The sequence below is a fragment of the Plecotus auritus genome (genome assembly GCF_963455305.1).
Source record: "Plecotus auritus genome assembly, chromosome: 1".
NCBI classification, from domain to species: Eukaryota; Metazoa; Chordata; class Mammalia; order Chiroptera; family Vespertilionidae; genus Plecotus; species Plecotus auritus.
In genome coordinates, this window is record NC_137770.1 from 121,735,554 (window position 1) to 121,757,607 (window position 22,054).

At 45.6% G+C, this 22,054-nt stretch overlaps 1 protein-coding gene across 9 annotated transcripts in view; it reads left to right on the forward strand.

Moving 5' to 3' along the window:
• HEXA (hexosaminidase subunit alpha) overlaps nt 1-22,054 on the forward strand; it is a 91,875-nt gene that overhangs the window by 19,670 nt on the left and 50,151 nt on the right. For 2 of the 9 annotated variants that reach the window (XM_080669846.1, XM_080669849.1), the window contains exons 2-12: nt 640-732; nt 1,622-1,687; nt 3,452-3,498; nt 4,014-4,124; nt 5,045-5,146; nt 5,632-5,764; nt 6,597-6,777; nt 7,742-7,828; nt 8,080-8,152; nt 8,879-9,062; nt 9,236-9,326. In XM_080669846.1, the coding sequence (XP_080525972.1) occupies nt 640-732; nt 1,622-1,687; nt 3,452-3,498; nt 4,014-4,124; nt 5,045-5,146; nt 5,632-5,764; nt 6,597-6,777; nt 7,742-7,828; nt 8,080-8,152; nt 8,879-9,062; nt 9,236-9,326 (1,168 nt within the window). Of the gene's footprint in view, nt 1-639; nt 733-1,621; nt 1,688-2,950; nt 3,157-3,451; nt 3,499-4,013; nt 4,125-5,044; nt 5,147-5,631; nt 5,765-6,289; nt 6,349-6,596; nt 6,778-7,741; nt 7,829-8,079; nt 8,153-8,878; nt 9,063-9,235; nt 9,327-9,952; nt 10,058-11,683; nt 11,929-22,054 lie in introns of those variants that run through there. The other 7 variants (XM_080669843.1, XM_080669847.1, XM_080669844.1 and 4 more) reach the window with 7 other exon arrangements.

Sequence of the window (22,054 nt, forward strand, 5' to 3'; positions counted from 1 at the left end):
CTCCCATTTTACAAGGTTGGAAAGTCTTCATTTGGAGCCTTCAAGAGCAGTGCTACATCAAGTGCCAGTCTGCAATGAGATGGGAAGCATACATACCAGAATGTGAAACTGTTTCCTTCATCAAGACCTTGCTGTGAAAAAAATGTTAGAACTAACAGCGTGTTTGTTCTGACATAATTGATTTACATTCTGGCATCATATAAGCTTCCTGTCTGGTGACCAACCAGTAACACAGTGTACGGATCAGCAGCTAACCCACAGACCACACTTTGAGCAGCAGTGCTCTAGAGCTGCCTCTAGTTTCAAAGCAGTTGCTAGGGCCTTAAAAATGTGTTTTTGGACTGTATCAAGCCAGAAATATACAGTCCTGGTTACAAAGGGCTGACACCACATCATTCATACATGGTCGGGGGCGGGGGGGTGGTCACTGGGGAGAGAGGGGAGCACAACCAAAATGAAAAAGTTGCACAAATGACTAGGCAGCGCATGTGCCAAGGGTGTATGCCCTGCCCTGACTCCCCTCTTGCCACAGGCAGGCAAACTGAAGGGACTAGAGCTAGGGACCCTCCTTTGGGGTTTGGTTTTGCCTGCTGCCTCAGGTGGCAGGTCAGGCACATTAAGTTTACACTGTCTTTGCAGGAGAACAGCATACTTTGGAGAAGGATTCACTGGTTATCCTTGTGGTCACTCCTGGATGTGACCAGCTTCCTTCCTTGGAGTCAGTGGAGAATTGTAAGTACCCTGTTCCCATTCTAGAAGAGTAAACACTTGTCTGGAGCTGGAGTTCTGGGTGGCCTGGCTTAAGTTGCTGGGGCTAGGCCTGGAGCCATCCATGACTGTGGGGACTAAGGGCCACTAAATGCTAAGAGCCATAAAAAGTGAGTTTTTCCTATGCCCTCTAACCAGTGTCTGCAGGCTGACTGGACTGTCACACTGGCTGTTCACTGAGTCCCAGAGTATGCCTACCTTTGGGACTGAGCATAATTCTTTTGCCATTTTAGGAATGTGTGTATACTTTGCTGATATTGTCTAAGAAATCTTACACAGGAAAGAGGAGGAGTTTTGGTCATTTGAATTGAGATGAGGTCAAGTCCTGTAATTGCCTCCTGTCTTTCCTGATCAGCAGCATTTGGGCACTTCTCAGTCTCCAAAGTGAAATTCAAGTCTTGGCTTCTTCCTCACATTCTTGGATGAGGTAGCTGAAGCCTGGAGAAAGGAGGGTGGTTACAAAGTCTTTGTGAACATCAGAACCTGGACTCACCCCTCCGAGCATCACTGTTCCTTTGCCAGCAGGAGACTTCATACTTCTAGCTAAAGGATGGCAGGAGTTCACGTTTCTTGGGGGAGAAACTGACCCACAAGCAGGTGGTGGCTTGTAGAGGACTCTGCTATAGCCTGACCCTCGTCATGTGTCATATCCTAGGGCCTACAGAGCCCCTAGGTAACCACCCTTCCACTCTGGCCGCAGGCCTGGCCGCCTTGCAATTGCCCTGCTCTGGGGACCTCTCCTCTTTGAAAGAAAAAGAAAGTGATCTTGCTGTTGTCTTTTAATACAGAACATGTGGTATGTAATCTGAGAGTAGAAATCTTTAACCACGTTGGGTCATTTCTGTCATTCCAGACACCCTGACCATAAACAATGAGCAGTGTTTCCTTCTGTCTGAGACTGTCTGGGGAGCTCTTCGAGGTAACAGGGTGGAGCTGATGCTGGGAGAGAGACCAGCGGTGATGTGGGACAGTTGGCATTGGTGGGGTGGGAAGATAGGACTGGGGACCCGCATACTCACATTTTAAGAAGCTTTCTTTGTAGAGGGCAAGTAGAATATTTCCCCCCCCCCCCCCCCGCCCCCGCTCCCAAAAGAGTATTCTTACAGCTTTCCCTGGAAGTTGACAGGTTTTACCTGTGAGTGGCAGCAGCTCTGGAGAAACAATGGGAGACCCTGCAGGCTTCTGTTCAGGGTGCCAGTGGGGGATAGGTAGCTGAGGAGAGGGGCTACTCTGCCACAAACACTGCCTGTCCAGCTCTCATTAAAGATACTCAGCTGCCCAGGTTTTATAAAAAGGAAAACTATATCAAAGAAATGTAAAAAAAAAAAAAGCCCTTCCTCTTGGTTTACTGAAAAGGAATTTGGTCCCTAGATACAGACTTAGCCAAATACCTCTACTTTTGTTAAAACATCTGCTAGTAAAGGATGAGGGACATTCTCAGAGAATTCCAAACCTGGGTTTGGTTTGTCTTTATTCCTTTGCCTCTCCTCTCCCCTCTCCTATGTTTTGGACAAACAGCATGCCAACTCCCTTTCTGCCCTCTTGTACCTTTTGTGCAAGTGCTAATGATTACTTTGGTCAGATAGGGGAAATCTGTGCCTCCAGAGCGCTGGGCATCAGAGTCAGAGTGGAGAAAAGCCAGACAGTATCCTAGTAGTCTGCCTCAAATTAGGTGCTGAGTGACCATGGATTCTCTCATTCTGAAAATTTGAGACTCTGGGATTCCTTCGTGGGGCCTCCAGCTGTTGAGAATATACAATGCTCTGGACTCAACTTGCCTGCCCTTGGGCCTAGCCAGAATCTAGGAGTCTGTGTCCTGTGGACTGGGGTGGCTGCTGCCTGCTACACCTCAGACCCATTTAGCTGGGTCTCTTCTCAATCCCTGAGGAGGAAAGGGGGATGATTTTTTGTAGGTCCAGATGTGGACCCAGATACTTTGGAAATCAATCTTATGATCATGTTTTCACAATTCAGTCTGGGAGATGTGAAGGGGCAGCAAACTGGGTAATCTTTTTCTCAGCTCCCTTAGCTCTTCTGAGTATTATCTTTAGAAAGCCTTAACCTCTTGCAGGCCGACTGTCCCTGCATCTGTCCTTACAAGCACACATCTTCTTTTTTTTTTTTTTTTTTTTTTTTTTAAATATATTTTATTGATTTTTTTTTTTTTTTTTTTTTTTTACAGAGAGGAAGGGAGAGGGATAGAGAGTTAGAAACGTCGATGAGAGAGAAACATCGATCAGCTGCCTCCTGCACACCCCCTACTGGGGATGTGCCCGCAACCAAGGCACATGCCCCTAACCGGAATCGAACCCGGGACCCTTCAGTCCGCAGGCCGACGCCCTATCCACTGAGCCAAACCGGTTTCGGCCACATCTTCTTAATATTCTTGTGAGTTCACACCTTTTGGAAATATGGGTAGGAGGTGTGTAGGTTTTTAGGCTTAATGTGTTTCTAGAAGGGGCACTAAAACCCCTTATTCAGCCACCTTCCAAAATAAAATAGAGTAAAAATTGATACCGGCATCCTGATATCCCCCTTTCATAGTGTTGAGAATCATCAAGCCTCCATTACACCCAGTTTAACTTTATGCCCTGATGTCATCCCCTGCCACATGGGGCACCTCCCACATGGATCCATCTTTTCCCACCTCTTGGAATCTTTATTTTGCCTCTACTTCCTGTAGGTCTGGAGACTTTTAGCCAGCTTGTTTGGAGATCTCCTGAGGGCACAGTAAGTGTGGGCCCTCAAAAAAGGGCTCCTTTTAAAACTTGGGTTTGCTCCCAATGTCCATAGTCCTGGAAATCTTATTTTGCTTTAAGACAAAGTCCTGGAGGCTTGAAATGGCCTCAGCAAGAGTGTACAGCGTGGAAACTGGTTTGGTAGATTTGGCCTGTTTGGAGTCACTGTAATTTAGTTCCCCTGAGTCATTATTTAGTAATGACTTGAGACTTACACACCGCTCTGAAGAAAACAGCGTATTAATAGTGAAAATGTAGACCCTATAGGCTGAGGTTGTGGGACAACTGTATTTGGCTAGCCTGGGACAGTTGCTCTCTGGGCAGGTTCCTGCTTATTGTCATTGGGGTAGAGGTGTGGGACATTTGGGGAGACACTTACCCTGCAGCATGGTCACAGGGTGGCTTTTCAGAGATCTTGGGAGACTTTTCCTCATCCCCCACCCCCACCCCCACCCTCATAGTGAGTTCCCTTTGAATCCTGACATGTTTACTGTTTGGTCCACACAGTTCTTTATCAACAAGACGGAGATTGAGGACTTTCCTCGCTTCCCTCACCGGGGCTTGTTGTTGGACACATCTCGGCACTATCTCCCACTGCATAGCATCCTGGACACACTGGTACCCAGGCCTTAAGGTCTTCTTTGGGGTGATGGGTCAGGGGATAGCCCAGGTGCCATATTCCTCAAGAGAGAGTATAAGTAATTTTATGGGCTCCTAGGAAAAATGTGAAGGATGTTGTGCTCTAAAACTCAAAAACATAACAAGGGTGATTTAAATTTACCCCACTGGCTACTATGGACCAGTGTCCAGCCTGTCTTCTGGGATGCAGAAGGTGTTGTGGGATTGGCTTCTTTGACCAGCTGAGCTAACTTTAGTTTAGTTAGGACAAGGTCGTGGGAAGGAGATGTTCTAAAGCCTTACCTGGGGACGTTTCTCACTATCTTGAGTTTGATGGGCAATCTTATCTGACAGTTGCTGATCCAACTCAGGTGTCTGCCTTTTCCTTTGCTCCTCTGGTGGAATCATAGGAGTGGAGGCATCCATCAGTCTTGGCTTCTGAGATTTATGGGTTGTGGGGCTACTAAATTCACAATAGACCGCACAATTTGGATAAATACTAGTCAGTTTGGGAGCAATTTATTTATATACTTGCTTGTTTGTTTTTTATTACCCAGAACAAATGGCAGGAGGAAGTGTTAGTCTTTGGGGTATTTGGGAGCTTTTAGAAGACTCCAGGGGAGCACATAGCTACAACCCTCCTCTCAGTGTGGCTACAACTTATCTCAAAAAGAGGAGGCACTGTTTCTGTCAGCCGTCTTTGGTTGTGCCCTGGGGAAAGAAGAAATATGCCGGGTCTTCCCTCCATGTCAGGCACTCCCTGATGGGAAGGTTTGATAAATCCTATTAACATTAACCGGACGGACGCTGGGGCTGGCTGAGGGTATGTGGAGCAGCCTGGAAGTCTGCCCAGCTTCCCAGGCTAGAGGCTGAGTCTGGAAAATCTGTGGTGAGTTCACAGTGCATGCTCTAACTTACAGGATGCCATGGCATACAATAAATTCAATGTGTTCCACTGGCATCTGGTCGACGACTCTTCCTTCCCATATGAGAGCTTCGCTTTTCCAGAGCTCACCAGAAAGGTATGTCTTGATTTCACCTTGACCAAGTTTATGGGATGATGTTTGAACCTAGCTGTGGAGCTGATGGCAAGGACACTAGCTCTCTTCCTACCCAGCCAGTTTTAGGGACACAATGACATGGGAAGGGCACTGGATTTGAAATCAGGAGACCTGAGTTCGAGTCCAAGCTGTGCCATTAATTTGCTCTGTAACCTTCAGGAGATAATCTCTTCTGGTCTCATTTTTTTTTTATTTGTTTGTTTATATTTTGTCAGCTGGGCATAATACCTACCTTGTTCACTCCACTGGTGTTGTGGTACACAAATAAAACAATATATGTGATAACTTGTGGGAAGTTATGAATAAGTTCTATAAAGATAGTCCCTGATACCAAAGGGCTGTGGGTAGATTTTCTGATATCCAGGGAGTCCTGGCGCATTGTTAGTATCCACTAATATATAAGCCTTCAGGAAATAAGATCCTTAAGGATGTCTTGTGCCTTTCAGGGGTCCTATAACCCTGCCACCCACATCTACACAGCACAGGATGTGAAGGAGGTGATTGAATATGCACGGCTTCGGGGGATCCGTGTATTGGCAGAATTTGACACTCCTGGCCACACTCTTTCCTGGGGACGAGGTAAGAATAATGTCTGGGGTTGGAGGAAGTCTACTGGTCCTCCCCTCCTTGGGGCTTTAGGGCATTAGCGCTTAGACGCGCCATACCTTCTCCTAGAACAGTGGTCGTCAAACTCATTAGTCAACCGAGCCAAATATCAACAGTACAATGATTGAAATTTCTTTGGAGAGCCAAATTTTTTAAACTTAAACTTCTTCTAATGTCACTTCTTCAAAATGGACTCGCCTAGGCCGTGGTATTTTGTGGAAGAGCCACACTCAAGGGGCCAAAGAGCCCCATGTGGCTCGCGAGCCGCAGTTTGCCGACCACGGTCCTAGAAGAATGTTTTCTGTCAACCTCTTCCACCTGGGAATTAGATAGGCAGAACTTACTTTGGGCGAAGGAGACCACTTCTTACTATTAAAATATGGGCCAATTCTTCTCAGGTGTCCTTGTCTTAATGAATCCCTTGTAGGTTGTCGTGCCCTAGAGTGGGAGGAAAGATTTTGCCAATTTGGCTGAATTGGCTCTCTGCTTTTCCTAAAGGCAGTTTGAGAGCTGCCATTGGGAGCGCGGGTGACCCCTGCTGGAAGCAGTGTGTCAAGGCAAGAGTGTGTATGCTGACAGTTTGACTACCTGCCACCCTGTCTGTCTGTGATTGTGGATATAAATGTATTTCTTTGATTGTGATTAAACACTAATGATTACCAGTGTCTTTTGAGTCCCTGAGTGTTTCTACCTGTGTGAGTATAATGTTTATTATACTTAGTGTGACTTAATGTCCTTATATATATGGCTGGGCATGGGGGTCTATGTATTTGTGATACTTGTGTGGGGTTCTCCACTGGCCTAGGTGTCTCTGGATTATTGACTCCTTGCTACTCTGGGTCTCAGCCCTCTGGTACCTTTGGACCAGTGAATCCCATTCTCAACAGTACCTATGAGTTCATGAACACATTCTTCTTGGAGGTCAGCTCTGTCTTCCCGGATTTTTATCTTCACCTTGGAGGAGATGAGGTTGATTTCACCTGCTGGTATGAGCCCTTTGATATTCCCCTATCAGCCTGATGAATTACTTGCTCAGTATAGAGATTAGGCCCTGACAGGCTACCTGTCTCAGGTGCTGCTCAGGGACTAACCTCTGAGACAGCATTCTTTCTCAATCTAGATGGCTCAGGTCTTGGGCCTTTCACCTCTCCAGCTACAGAGGGGCCCTGCCTGGTTTTGGCAAGGCTGTGAATGTGAAACTCTCCCTTCCTCTTGTCATATCCTTGAGATACTTATGGGAAAACCAGCTCTAGGCACAGAATTGTTTTGTTAAAATCCAGGATAGGGAAAAATAATTTATGCCTTTGAAGTCTTAAAATAGTCTGGTTGAAGAGGCAAGACATAGATGAATTTGAGACTAATAGATGACAGTGTTAAGTTGTAAGTTCCAAATCCTCAGATCTACTTAACTCAAAAGAGGTTGAAGGGCTTCTCTGAGAAGTGGGCACTAGAGCTGGATCTGGGGAAGTAGTTTGGTTTTTTCAAGACATGGAAGAGGAGAAAAAGTTTCCAGGAGAAAATGTGAGCAAAATACAGACATTGTGGGGCAAGGGAGTGGCAGCAACACTTGTATCCAACTGGAATAGAGAATAAATAGTAAGGGAAAAACAAAATATGCCCAGGGTGGGAGTTAGAGAGGGAAGCCAGAATCCAGTGTGCCAGAGCCCCAGAGCTACATGCCACAGTCCAGAGAGATCAGTATGTGTTCTCTTAGAGAGTTTGAACTTAAAGCTGTTCAGGTCCAGGCTCAAACTTTCTCAGCCTATATCAATGGCCCCTTTCATACAGCTTTGTTCAGCCACACCTTCCATATATGGGTCTCTGAGATCCTCAGTTGATTATTATTTCAGGTGTAAAGGAAGTTGTGGGAAGCCAGGTGCCTAATCCCCAAGCTTTGGAAGGCTTTTAGGATGGTGAAAGAATTAATCTTCATTTTCTCTTGGGATTTAGGAAGTCCAACCCAGATGTCCAGGCCTTTATGAAGAAGAAAGGCTTTGGTAATGATTTCAAACAGCTGGAGTCCTTCTACATCCAGACGTGAGGAAGGAAGGAGGGCGGGCAGGGTCCCTTGGGTCACTTCATATGGGTGACCATACCAGGTCCAGGTCCTTCTTGACAAACTCTCTGAGCCCCTGAAAAGAGTCTCTTGTCTTAGCGTGGTCATTTCCAAAGTGGGGAAGACACTGTTTAATCAGGAATGGGCCCCTAGCCAGGCTCGACCCCCAGATCACTGGCACCAATAGCCTAGAGCCTATCTGAGCTGAGCAGACACTTTCTTTACTCTTCAGGCTGCTTGACATCGTCTCTGCCTATGGCAAGGGCTACGTGGTGTGGCAGGAGGTGTTTGATAATGAAGTAAAGGTGAGCCAGGGGCAGGGGGAGAATGAACCACCTTCAGTGCCTCCCTCTGGTCTCCCAGCCCTTGCCTGCATAGCCTGGTCCTCCTGATTTGGAGTAGGCTTTAATGTTCAGAATACTAGGAGCCATCTCTTCTTTCCCCTCTAGAAAGGTTGCAGAGATCTGGGTGTGGGTTTTGGAGCCTTTCTCTAGCTTCCTTCACTACAGATTGATCAAGAATTATTTCTGCTGCTAGGTAACTTGGTTTCCCGAGACTGGCTTAATGGGTTGGGTTTTTCTTCCTGAGTCATAGACTAAGGTCTTACAGGTCTGCAAAAGCAGGGTTTCCCTCTTTTTCATTGTTGATCAGTGAGATCCCAGCCTCCTTCCACATGCCAGGGCTCCCCAGGAACCTTGTCCCATCCTCAGAAATATCTAGAGACTCGGACATGGTAGCTTCCGATGAGTCTGCTGGGCCTCACTGCTTGTCTCCCTTAGCTCACAGCCAGTATTACTATCTCAGTGTAGAGAAAGACAGGGGGAAGAAGCAACAGGGAGCTCTCCTATGGCCTATGGAATCCTTGACCTCTGCACTGGGCTAGGAGCTCAGTGCTTCAGAGTCACCGAGAAGTACTTCGCTGCTGGAAAGCAGAGGGAGTATACACCCCTTGGCCTGGTTGCCTGTATAACAATGTGGCCCAGGAATCTCCTCAGCTTCATAACATTACCACCCTTTGACCTTTGTGACAGGTTCGGCCAGATACAATCATCCAGGTATGGCGAGAAGAAGTACCAGTAAGCTATTTGAAGGAGCTGGCACTGATCACCGAAGCCGGCTTCCGCGCTCTGCTTTCTGCCCCCTGGTACCTGAACCGCATAAGTTATGGCCCTGACTGGGAGGACTTTTACAGGGTGGATCCCCTGTCATTTGAAGGTGAAAGCAGGGTGCTCTCCTTACTGACCAAAGGAGGCTGGGCTTGGGCATAGGGTGGAAGGCAGAAGGGTCTGGGCTGGGTATTTGAGGTTAGAAGATGAAACAACCTATCTGAGGAGAAGGTGGTTGAAGGGGAACCTTAGAGTTATCTGTTGTTGCTTGTTTTCCCATAGGTGGTCCCGAGCAGAAGGCTCTGGTGATTGGTGGAGAGGCCTGTATGTGGGGAGAGTATGTGGACAGCACAAACCTGGTCCCCAGGCTCTGGTAAGGGTTTTCTGAGGACATGGAAGTTGGGATTGTGGGTATAGGGTCTCCCGTACAGACTCAATCCTGTCTAGCCACCCCTAGACTAGTATCCTTCTTTCAGGCCTGAGAGAGGGGCATTGCAGTGATCCTTCTGTTTGTAGTAATATCCACCTCTCACCTGACTTCCACCTATGCTTCTCTAACACCTGTTAGGTATGTGGGACAGAAAGAGATACTGAGGCCTGGTGAGTACAGATGATTTGCTCAGGATCCAGCATGGGAGTCCATGATTCCTATAGCAAGACTTTCCTAGACTGCCTCAACGGCCTCACCAAGCCGGGGAGGGTATGGAGTTGATATTCTCACAACACTTGCCACTGCTGCTACTGTCAGTAACATGATGCCTTTAAGATTTGCTCTGGTTCTCCTGTCTGTGGGAAAGAAGAGTGGGATCACTTATCACATTTAATGAAGATAGAGCTGAACCTTGAGGTCCCTGGGAGCCCTTCAGCCATGTTGTCACTCTGAATAGGTGTTGGTCATATCCCTTGGCCCTGAGCCTAAACAAGAGGCAATAGCCTGTGGGTGTCCCACCTCCTTGCAGGGAATCCAGGGAAACCTGGTACATATCCCCTTTCCTCCAGGCCCAGAGCAGGGGCTGTTGCTGAAAGGCTGTGGAGCAACAAGGTGGTGACTGACCCGGACTTTGCCTTTAAACGTTTGGCACACTTCCGCTGTGAGCTGCTGAGGTAAACAGGCTATGGGGCCTTCCCAAGGAGGAGAGCAGGTCAGGGGGTTGGGACCACTTACTGACAGGAAAAGAACACAATAATTGCTAACACTTATACTGGTAGAGGCTAATGGGTGGTAAATACTGTGCTTAACCTTTTACAGGCATTATTTTGTTGAGTCTTCACCACAATTCCATATAGCAGACATAGTTTTATCCTCATTTTAGAGATAGGCATCTGAGGCACAGAAAGGTTAAGGAACTTGCCCAAAGTCCCTTAGAATCAGGATTTGAACCAGGCCAACTTTAGAAACTAAGCTATGCTTTACTGGGCTCTCGTGACCCCTTTGTCCCTGTTGGGGATAAGACCATATAAGATGGTTATTTCCCTGACTGATTTATTGACTAGGTGTTGAGGACCTAAGGGATACAGCCTAGTGCAGAGCAGAGCCCCAGCCTGAGAGCCAAGCATCTCAACTGTCTGTAATTCACTGGGTGACTCTGAGCTAGTTCCCTACCGTCTCTAAGCACATAGCTTATTTGGATAATGAAGGAGTCATGCCTAGAGGTGAGGCTGAGAACTAAGGACAGATTTTCATGCCTGTATAGATTGGGTAGCATCTCAGTCTCCTACCTCCACCACATTCACAGTATTTTAGAACCCTTAAAGGGGGGCTCAGTGGGCCAGGAGTACTGCACACCCGTCAGGCATCTACTTTTTTTCTAAAGGAACTGAGTATTAAGGACTGGGGTACCAAGACAGACAGGTCAGAAATAGGGAGGTGCTGCCCTGGCTGGGTAGCTCAGTTGGTTAGAGCGTCATCCCGGTACGCCAAGGTTGTGGGTTCAATCCTTGGTCAGGGCACATATAAGAATCAACCTATGAATACATAAATAAGTAGAACAACAAGTCAGTGTTTCTCTCTTTCTCTCTCTCTCTCTCTCTCTCTCTTCCTTTCTCTCTAAAATCAATCAATCAATAAAAAATTTTAAATAAAATAAATTTCAAAAGAAATAGGCATTCCCCAAAGGCCAAGGGAGGGGGACTTAAGGGTGGGTGGAGGTGGGCAAAGGCGGAGGAATGGGGACACCTGCAATTATGTCAACATTAAACTTCTTTAACAAAAAAAAGCTCAGTACCTAACAAAACTTTGCTACCAAATTAATATTAATTCACATCACTTTGAAAATCAATAGTATCTTATAGACCACAGCAGAGTGCGCATTAGTTCACATCGTTATTATAGCAAAAGCATGTATACATTTTAGATTCTACAGATGGAACGGATTATTGTTGAAAATGAAATGTTTGACTAGGACTATTAATCTTCACAGAGTAATAAAATGGTCTTTAATTATTTGGAAAATAATAAAATAAATTTTAAAAGAAATATGGAGGTGCTCCCCAAAGTTCCTGGGTGTCCCTGTATCAGAATCATCTGGAGCACCTGTTCAGAATGCAGATTCTTGCCAACACTTGGCCCCACCCCAAGTGAGAATCTCTGGAGGTGAGATTATCCAAGTAATACTGGTAGACAGTGACAGTTTGTGACACACTGAAATGTGGGAAAGGAATACTTTATTGTGGAGACTGATCCCCTTCTGAATGGCTCATCTCATCCTGTTTCTACATGTCCTCTTGCAGACGAGGTGTTCAGGCCCAGCCCCTCAGTGTAGGCTACTGTGAACAGGAGTTTGAACAAACCTGAGCGAGCAACCCAGGCACTGAGGAGAGTGCTGGCCCTAGAAGAGTGATGGTGGGGCCAGGCTCCCACTGTTTCCTGGACGGGGGTCGGAGCCCCTTGCCCATGTGCCACTACCTGGAGAGAACAGGGCTGGTGCTGTGCTGGCTTTCAATAAAGAGTGATGGTGACATTTTTCAACCATGAACATGGATTATCTGTGTAAAAAAATGTGAGTGGCCCTGGGGGAGGGGAGCTGCCAGGACTGGAGTCTGCTCCTGAGTGGTGGGGCTCAGTAGGGCCTAGCCAGGTTGGGCTCAGTATCTGCCCCTGGAGGGATCTTGTAAGTTGAAGACTGAGAATGAAACCCATAGCCTTTGTGCTATCCTGCCTCTCCATGCTCACACATAGTCCAGATACATACCCCCATCCTCTAGATACTTCCCTCCAAGTGGGGAGGTCACTTAAAGACATATAAGGGTTCAAAGAAATTCTGGCAGTAGTGAGGGCTCTAGACCCAACCTGGCCACAGAATAGCCCTGCCCCAGGTATGCTCACATACTTCTCTCTCCTAAAGCTTTTCTTCTGCTTTGAGTTTCTTGTTACTTCAATTTTATGCAACCATTATTTAAGTGTTATAGAACACATATTATGGTCTTGGCACTGTGGTAGGTATTGAATATGAAGGACTTGGTCCCAAGAGGCCCCCAAAAGCCAACGACTTCCATCCTCCCACTCATTTTCGGCCCAGTTACATCGTTTTAGAGAATTTATGGTACAGCTGAGACCAGGAGAAGAAAGCCTCGGGGGTCCAGGAGGTGGGCATATTACTCTAGAAGAGGGTCTTTGAACAAGTGACCAGTTTTCTGTAGGAGAAAGTGGCTCATGGTGGACCCAGTCTGTCCCCGGGGGGTTCATGATCAGAGGTGACAGTGCAGCCCAGAGGTAGGTGCACTAGTGCACAGCAACAGTTTTAGATAGGGATTTCTTTGACCATTACTGACATTCTTTTACCTGGTCCTGGTCCTGAGAGTTTCCCAGGCATTTCTTTCAGAAAGTTTCCAGTCTGGTGGACTCAGAAGCTTGGGGAAGGCAGGACTGAGAAGGGATCTGAGTAAGATTTGGTCCTTAAACAGCATCCTTCAGTCCCTCAGTCATTTTTCTTTGAGGACCTGGTTGGAGGTACACCAGCCCTGCCTTCTTGTACTGTTTCTGTAAGGATACGGTAGGCACCTTTTACCTGAAGAACCCTCTTGGGGATGGGGTTTTCGCACAGCCCAGAGTAGCCATGCCTAGGGCTCTGGCCTAGAGGAACACCACGTGCACCCACCAGAGGAGCCCCCTTATGTCCATTACCCAAGAATCCTGTGGGGTGGCTCGGTCAAGACCTTAAATGGTGGGATGTGCTGTTGGGCCCAATGATCATGAGGGCATTTATCAAGATCATCAGACCTCAAACTGCTGACCACAGCAACCACCCAGTTGCTCCCAATGCTTCCTCACCTCAGCTCCTTCCACCTGGGCTGTGGACTTAGTGCCCCACCCTGCCCAACCTTCCTGTGTTCTCTGGGCACCACCAGGGATGGAGAAATGCCCAGACTTATTTGCTGGTTCCAGTCATCTTGTGGCACAAAGAGTCTGCCCCTCTCTTTCCTGTGAATCTCCTAAGGATGCAAAACAGACCTAGTGGGAACACAAGTAAAGGAATGAATGGAAGCTGGGAACACATCCAGGTCCCCTCTCCTTGGTAGAGTTGAGGCCATGTGCCAGGTACCCACCCCTTCTTGGAATCTGGTGTTTTCAGGTACATCTCAGTGGATTAGCACATGTATAGGGGGGCAAAGGACTAGGGCACAGGTGCTACACAACACTAGAGATGGGGCAGCAAGGGGGTGATGAAAGTCAAATGTACTAGGAAAGGGTGCAAAAGAAATTATATGGTTATAGACTAAATTTATATAAATGTAGACATACATGTCTGTTGACAACATTAGCACTCCAAAGTTTAGATTTTTATAGTTTTTGTCAATTTAATTTGCAAAATTAATCAATACAGGCCATGACAATTGTGTATCATATACATTTTCCTTTTTTTTCCCCACTACAAAAGTAGGAATTGGACCCGGCCAGTATGGTTCAGTGGTTGAGAGTTGACTTACGAACCAGGAGGTCACAGTTCAATTCCTGGTCAGGGCACATGCCCAGATTGTGGGCTCAGTCAGTGATTCTCATCATTGATGTTTCTCTCTGTCTCTCCCTCTCCCTCTCTGAAATCATTTTAAAAAAATATTTTTTTTAAAGTAGGAATCGGGTGCTTTGTTTATTAGAATCATTCTGTATGTTTTTCTTTGTAAATAAATAAACTCTGAAAGTTTGAAAATTAGTGTCCTTTTAATATATGTGCAACATAAATCCACATTAACTAGTTTTAGTGAAATGTTTTCTAGATATATATAGTCCCAAAAAATGTATACACACACTTTGAATAATTATAAAGGTGGTGTTTATTAAAATACATACATAAAGTGTGTATATATGTATTTTTTTTGGGGGGGGGGACACCCTTCAGTCCTGACAGTTGTTTTTAAAAATCCTTTTTTAAAGCAGTCCTTGTGTGTTGTGTTTGTATGTTCCTGCATTTTTCAATGAGACCTTTAAAATGAAACTATCACCCTGCTGGTGTGGCTCAGTTGGGCAACATCCCTTGCACGAAAAGGTTGCTGGTTCAGTACCCCCCAGTTTGCTGGCTGTATCCCCAGTAGAAGGCATGCAGGAGGCAGCTGATCAGTGTTTCTCTCCCTCTCCCTCTCTAAAAATCAATTTTAAAATCTTAATAAAGGTTCAGCTTGAAAATGGCAGCATAGGTAAACACCTGTACTTGCTGCCTCCCACAACCACATCAAAATTACAACTAAAATACAGAACTATCATCCAGAACCATGGGAAAGCTGGTTGAATGGAAGCACTACAACTAGAGAGGTAAAAAAGAAAGCACATTGAGACTGGTAGGAGGTGCGGAGGCACAAAACAGGGTGGCACCTGGATGTGCTGCTTTTTTAATCGGGAGGGAGATACAAGCTCCCGCTTGCTCTGAACTCCAGTGCCAGGCAAGACTCTCGGGGACCCAGACACATACAGGAAGAAACTGGACTGGGCATTGGGGCAGGAACACGGGGGCAGCTTTCTTTCAGACAGAGGTGCTCGCAACGGTCATTGTTCCTCTGTTGGGACCTCCCTGGTACAGGGCTGACTGGCAGCTATTGCTGTTTGCTCCGTCCTGGAGATTCACTGAGACCCCATCCCACCCAATTTACAACCCCACCCAAGCTGTGCATAGCAGCTTTTGCATATGAATGGCCTGCCCTTTCTCAGCCTAAAACTTGTCAAACAAGCTGCAGTTGGGTCAGAAAGCCTCAGAGCTATCAAAAGAAGGCCCAAGGCTGGCACCAGCAGCAGCTTGCCTTGCTTCACAGTTGGGCCTCATCTGGATAATTTCAAACATGATACAAAGAGGAGGAATCTGCAGATCCCTCTGTAGCTCCTGCTGGGTGGCCCCAGGCAGTGGCTGACTTTGCATCTCCTTGGAGATCCAAGAGCCAATGTAGCCTGTGGTCAGTGTGAGACCATACCAGAATACAACTCTTCACATCCATAAGTGACACACTCAAGGGGCAGACTCAATGAGCACCAAAGCCCCACTGAAGCAAGACCTGCCCCATAAGGGTTTCTCCTGCACAGCAGCTCTTCCATTGTAGACACAGCTGATCCTTACAGCCAATTGGCCTGGAGGTCAATTCCTCCCAGTGATACCAATAGCAATCAAGACTCAACTACAACAAGACTGTGAACACAAAGGGGTACACCAAGAGTGTCCAATTCAGGTGACTCGGGAGGCTGATCCACTGGGCCTTATAGGACACCTACTACACAAGGCCAGTCTATCAACTCAAGGAGACTTCACAGCTACCCAATACATAGAAACAGACACAGGGAAGCAGCCAAAATGTGGAGACAAAGAATGGGTCACAAATGGAAAGCAAAATACTGGATATAGAGTTCAAAACCACAGTTATAAGGTTATTCAAGAATCTTCTAGAAACCTCTGAGGAACTTAAAACCTTCAAGGATCTTAGTGAGAATGGCAAAAAAAATGGAAAAGGACCAGTCAGAAATTAAGCATACACTGACTGAAATAAAGAATATACAGAGATTCAACAGTAGACTAGAAGATCCTAAGAATCAAGTCAAAGATTTGAAATACGAGGAAGCAAAAAACACTCAACCGGAAGAGCAAAAAGGAAAAAGAATCCAAAAATATGAAGATAGTGTAAGGAGCCTCTGGGACAACTTCAGGTGTACCAACATCCGAATTATGGGGGTGACAACAAATACATATCAACAAGTGAATCTAAAAATCAAATGAATAAAAAATCTGATGAACAGGATAAACTGGTGAATGTAAGAGAATCATGGAAATGAAGCGGACTCACAATTCTCGGGGGAAGGGGGTGTGGGGAGTGTGGGAAGAGATTGGACAAAGATCTTATATGTGTATATGCAGTACCTATGGACATGGACAATGGGGTGGCGAGGGCCTGGGGTGAGGTGGGAACTGGGTGGAGGGGAGCTATGGGGGGAAAAAGAGGGACATCTGTAATAATCTGAACAATAAAGATTTAAAAAAATTTAAACCTTAAAAAAATAAAAGTAAGTAAAATACAAATGTCCATGAACCTTGCCTACTTTCACAGCAATCATTGTATTCTAACCACAATCATGTTATGTCTTCCCTACCACAGTAAGTACTTTTATCTTTAATTAGTTCAGATATTTCAAACAAAAGTACAGAATAAAATAATGAACACAGTATAACCACCACCCAGCTTTATCACATCTTAATAGTCATGTTTCTTCAGATATTATTTAGCTGAAACATTATATATGCCCCCAGTCCCTTCCCAAAATAAGAATTTAATTTTCATTTCCTCGGGCTGTCTTGATACTTAGCTGTACTTTTTCTTCATTGTTAATAAATTTTTTATGACTCACTATATAGCAAATTACAAAGGGATGTTTTAGAATCAACTCAAAAATTGTGTTTGTGAGAGGAGACAGACCAGCTGGCAGGCAGACAGGGGTTGGGAAATGGAACATGTCTGTGCTGTGTTGGTGTGCTGCTGATCATGAGAAGGGACATAATGGTATCTGTGTAATCTATAATAATAAAAGTGTAATATGCTAATATGACCAGACAGCCAAATGACCTCCCAGACGTCATTCTGGACGTCCTTCCAGATGAAGCTACCATGTTCATGGATTGGTAGAATCAACATCATTAAAATGTTCATACTACCCAAAGCAATCTATAGATTCAATACTATCCCCATTAAAATACCAACGGCATATTTCACAGATCTAGAAAGAACTCCAAAAATTCATCTGGAATGAATAAAGACCCCAAATAGCCACAGCAATCCTGAGAAAGAAGAACAAAGTAGGTGGGATCTCAATACCAGAAATCAAGCTGTATTACAAAGCCACTGTTCTCAAAACAACCTGGTACTGGCACAAGAACAGACATATAGACCAATGGAATAGAACAGAGAACCCAGGTATCGACCCAAACCACTATGCTCAATTAATATTTGACAAATGAGGCATGAACATACAATGGAGTGAAGACAGTCTCTTCAATAAATGGTGTTGGGAAAATTGGACAGATACATTCAAAAAAAATGAAACTAGACCACCAAATTACACCATACACAAAAATAAACTCAAAAAGGATAAAGGACTTAAACTTAAGATGGGAAACCATAAAAATACTAGAGGAATACACAGGCAGAGAAATCTCAGACATACGCCGAAGCAATTTCTTCACTGATAGTGCTCCTAGGGCAATGGAAACTAAAGAGAAAATTTAAAAATGGGACTACATCAAAATAAAAAGCTTGAGAGCTTTTTATTTTGATGTAGTCCTAAACTGCTGCCTCCCACAACAATTTCAAAACTACAACTAAAAGACAAAACGTCTATCACCCAGAACCACAGGAAAGCTGGCTGAGTGGAAATTCTACAACTAGAAGGAAAGAGAAAAGAGCATTGAGACGTGTACAAGTGCTGAAAAGCTGAGGTACGGAGGCGCGCGATCTGGGCTGGGGATGGGCGACTGGGAGCGCTACTTTTTTCAACCCAAAGGGAGACAAGCTCCCGATTACTCCGAACTCCAGTTTCTGGGGAGATGCGGGGGACCCAAACTCCTATGGGGAGAAGCTGGACTGTCTGCCATCGGGTCGGAAAGTGAGGGTGGCTTGCTTGCAGGGCTGTGCAGGAATAATTGTGTACTGCGCTGGGGCGCGGGGACGCGGTGGGAGACGCAGAGCCTGCTTACTGGCAGCCATTGCTGTTTGCCACACCCTAGCCTAGTGACGCCATGAGACCCCGCTCTGCACAACCTACAAACCCACCCAAGCTCCAAGCAGCGGCTTTAGCATATGAATGGCCTGCCCTATCGCAGCTTAACATAGCAAACTTGCAGCCCAGGTCAGATAGCTCCAAAACCTCCAAACCCCAAACAAAGAGGAGAAAAACTGTAGTTCTCGCTGTAGCGCCTCCTGGGTGGCCTCAGACAGTAGCTGACCTGCACCCCATTGGAGATCCAGAAGCCAGTGTACCTAGTGGGCAGTGTGAGACACCACATTTCAACTCCTCACATCCATAAGTGACACATTCAAGAGGCAGCCTCAGTGAGCACCAAAGCCCCACTGAAACAAGTCCTGCACCATAAGCGTGTCTCCAGCGCAGCAGTTCTTCCATTTATAGACACAGTGGGTCCTCACAGCCAATTGGCCTGAAGGTCAATTCCTCCCAGTGTACCAACAGCAATCAAGGCTTAACTATACCAAGACTTTGCACTCAGCCCACAAAGGGGTGTGCCAAGAGCGTCTACCTCAGATGATTGGGGAGGCTGAGCTACTGGCCCCTATAGGTCACCTACCACACAAAGCCACTCCATCAACACAGGGAAGCAGCAAAATGTGGAGACAAATAAACATGTCACGAAAGAAAGAAATGGAGGAAAGCAAACTAATGGACGACATAGAGTTCAGAACCACATTTATAAGGTTACTCAGTAATCTTCTAAAAACCGCCGGGAAACTTGAGATCTCCGAGTTGCTTAGTGAGACCTTCAAAGACCTTAATGAGAATGCCAAAAAAATGGAAAAGGACCAGTCAGAAATTAAGCATACACTGTCTGAAATAAAGAATATACAGAAATTCATCTGTAGATCAAAGGACCCCAAGAATCAAACCAAAGATCTGAAATATGAGAAAACAACACTAAACCAGTAAAAGAAAAAAGAATCCACAAATATGAAGGTAGTGTAAGGAACCTCTGAGACAACTTTAAACGTACCAACATCTGAATATTTGGGGTGCCAGAAGAAGAGAGAGAGCAAAATATTGAAAACCTATTAGAAGAAATAATGACAGAAAACTTTCCCTACCTGGTGAAAGAAATAGACTTACAAGTTCAGGAAGCGCACAAAACCCAATACAAGAGGAATCCAAAGAGGGCCACACCAAGACACATCATAATTAAAATGCCAAGGGCAAAAGACAAAGAGAGAATCTTGAAAGCAGCAAGAGAAAAACGGTTAGTTACCTACAAGGGAGTACCCATACGACTGTCAGCTGATTTCTCAACAGAAACTATGCAGGCCAGAAGGGAGTGGCAAGAAATATTCAAAGTGATGAACAGCAAGAACCTACAACCAAGATTACTCTACCCAGCAAAGCTATCATTCAGAGTTGAAGGTCAGATAAAGAGCTTCATAGACAAGAAAAAGCTAAAGGAGTTCATCACCACCAAACCAGGATTACATGAAATGCTGAAGGGTATTCTTTAAGAAGAGGAAGAAGAAGAAAAAGGTAAAGATAAAAATTATGAACAACAAAATGACATCAAATACATACCTACCAACAAGTGAATCTAAAAATCAAGTGAATAAAAAATCTGAAGAACAGAATGGACTGGTGAATATAATAGAATCAGGGACATAGAAAGGGAGTGGACTGACAATTCTCAGGGGGAAGGGGGTGTGAGGGGTGCGGGAAGAGTTTGGTCAAAAATCTTACACCTATGGATGAAGACAGTGGCGGGGGTAAGGGCATGGGGTCGGGTGGGGTGGGGAATCAGGTGGAGGGGAGCTATGGGGGAAAAAGAGAGGAACACCTGTAATAATTTGAACAATAACAATACATATATTTGAACAATAACAATACATATCTATCAACAAGTGAAACTTGTTGATAGATATGTATTTGTTATTCATAATTTTTATCTTTACTTTTTTCTTCTTCCTCTTCTTAAAGAATACCTTTCAGCATTTCATATAATACTGGTTTGGTGGTGATGAACTCCTTTAGCTTTTTCTTATCTGTGAAGCTCTTTATCTGACCTTCCATTCTGAATAATAGCCTTGCTGGGTAGAGTAGTCTTGGTTGTAGGTTCTTGCTATTCATCACTTTTAATATTTCTTGCCACTCCTGTCTGGCCTGCATAGTTTCTGTTGAGAAATCAGCTGACAATCGTATGGGTGCTCCCTTGTAGGTAATTAACTGTTTTTCTCTTGCTGCTTTTAATATTCTCTCTTTGTCTTTTGCTCTTGGCATTTTAATTATGATGTGTCTTGGTGTGGTCCTCTGTGGATTCCTTTTGTTTGGGGTTCTGTGCGCTTCCTGGACTTGTAAGTCTATTTATTTCAGCAGGTGGGGGAAGTTTTCTGTCATTATTTCTTCCAATAGGTTTTCAGTATCTTGCTCTCTCTCTTCTTCTGGCACCCCCATAATTCTGATGTTGGTACGCTTGAAGTTGTCCCAGAGGCTCCTAACACTATCTTCAACTTTTTGGATTCTTTTTTCTTTGTTTTTGCTTTTCTGGTTGAGTGTTTTTTGCTTCTTTGTATTTCAAATCTTTGACTTGATTCTTGCGTTCCTCTAGTCTGCTGTTGGGTCTCTGTATAATATTTTTTATTTCAGTCAGTGTATGTTTAATTTCTAGTTGGTTCTTTTTCATATCTTCGAGGGTCTCGTTATATTTATCGGCCTTTTCTAGGATATTCTTGAAAAGCCTTATAACCGTGGTTTTGAATTCTATATCCAGTCATTTGTTTTCCTCCATTTCTTTCGTTTGTGATCTGTTTCTTCGTCTCCCCATTTTTCACTGCTTCCCTGAGTTGGTAGGGTAGGTTTGTGTGCTAGGTTTCCTATATGTCCCAGTGGGTCTTCCTCCCCAGTTAACCTGAGGTGGACACTCTTGGTGCACACCTTTGTGGACTATGTGTACAGCTTTGTTGTAGTTAAGTCTTGACTGTTGTTGGTATCACTGGGAGGAATTGACCTGCAGGCCAGTTGGCTGTGAGGATCAGCTGTGTCTACACTGGGAGATTTTCGGTGCTGGAGACAGCCTTATAGGATTAGCCTTGCCAGATTGCAAAGGCCTCTGTGCTCAGCTTGGAAGGGGCGGAGTTTCAGGGCGGAGCAGACAGTCTTGGATTCCCGTCAGCCCTGCCCTTGCTCGCGAGTCTCCAGACCTCTGCCTTCCGCGGTTCCCGAGTTTCCGCCTTACAGTCCAGATTTCTCCCGTAAGAGCATGGGTCCCCAGGGACTCGCCCTGAACTGTGGTTCAGTGCAGTCAGAAGCCTCTGACTCCCCTCCACCAGGGATAGCCTGTGGTAATCTCCCCAGTCAGTCCTTGTGCGCACTCGTGCTTCCAGACCCCTGCCGCCGCGGCCTCCCTGAGTCTCCGAGTTTCTGAGTCTCCGTGTGCCTTTCTCTCCACCCGACAGTCCAAACTCCCCCTGTATGAGCCTGGGTCCACAGGGTTTCGCCCGGAACTGAGGTTCAGTGCAGTTGGAACGGGTTCAGTGCAGTTGGGGGCTTCCTTCCCCCTCTCGCCAGAGAAAGCCAGCCAGGTGCTTGGCTGCCCTTCCTCTCTGCACGTGCGCGTGTCTCCGTACCTCAGCTCTTTGCCGCTCCTTTTCCGTGAGCTTTCCTCTTTCCTTCTAGTTGTAGAATTTCCACTCAGCCAGCCTTCCTGTGGTTCTGGATGGCGTCCATTATGTCTTTTAATTGTAGTTTTGAAATTGTTGTGCGGGGCAGCAGTTTAGGTACTTACCTATGCCGCCATCTTGGTTTCTCTTCCCATTTCTTTCTTTCGTGACATGTTTTTTTGTCTCCGCATTTTGCTGCTTCCCTGTGTTGATGCAGTGGCTTTGTGTGGTAGGTGACCTATAGGGGCCAGTAGCTCAGCCTCCCCAATCACCTGAGGT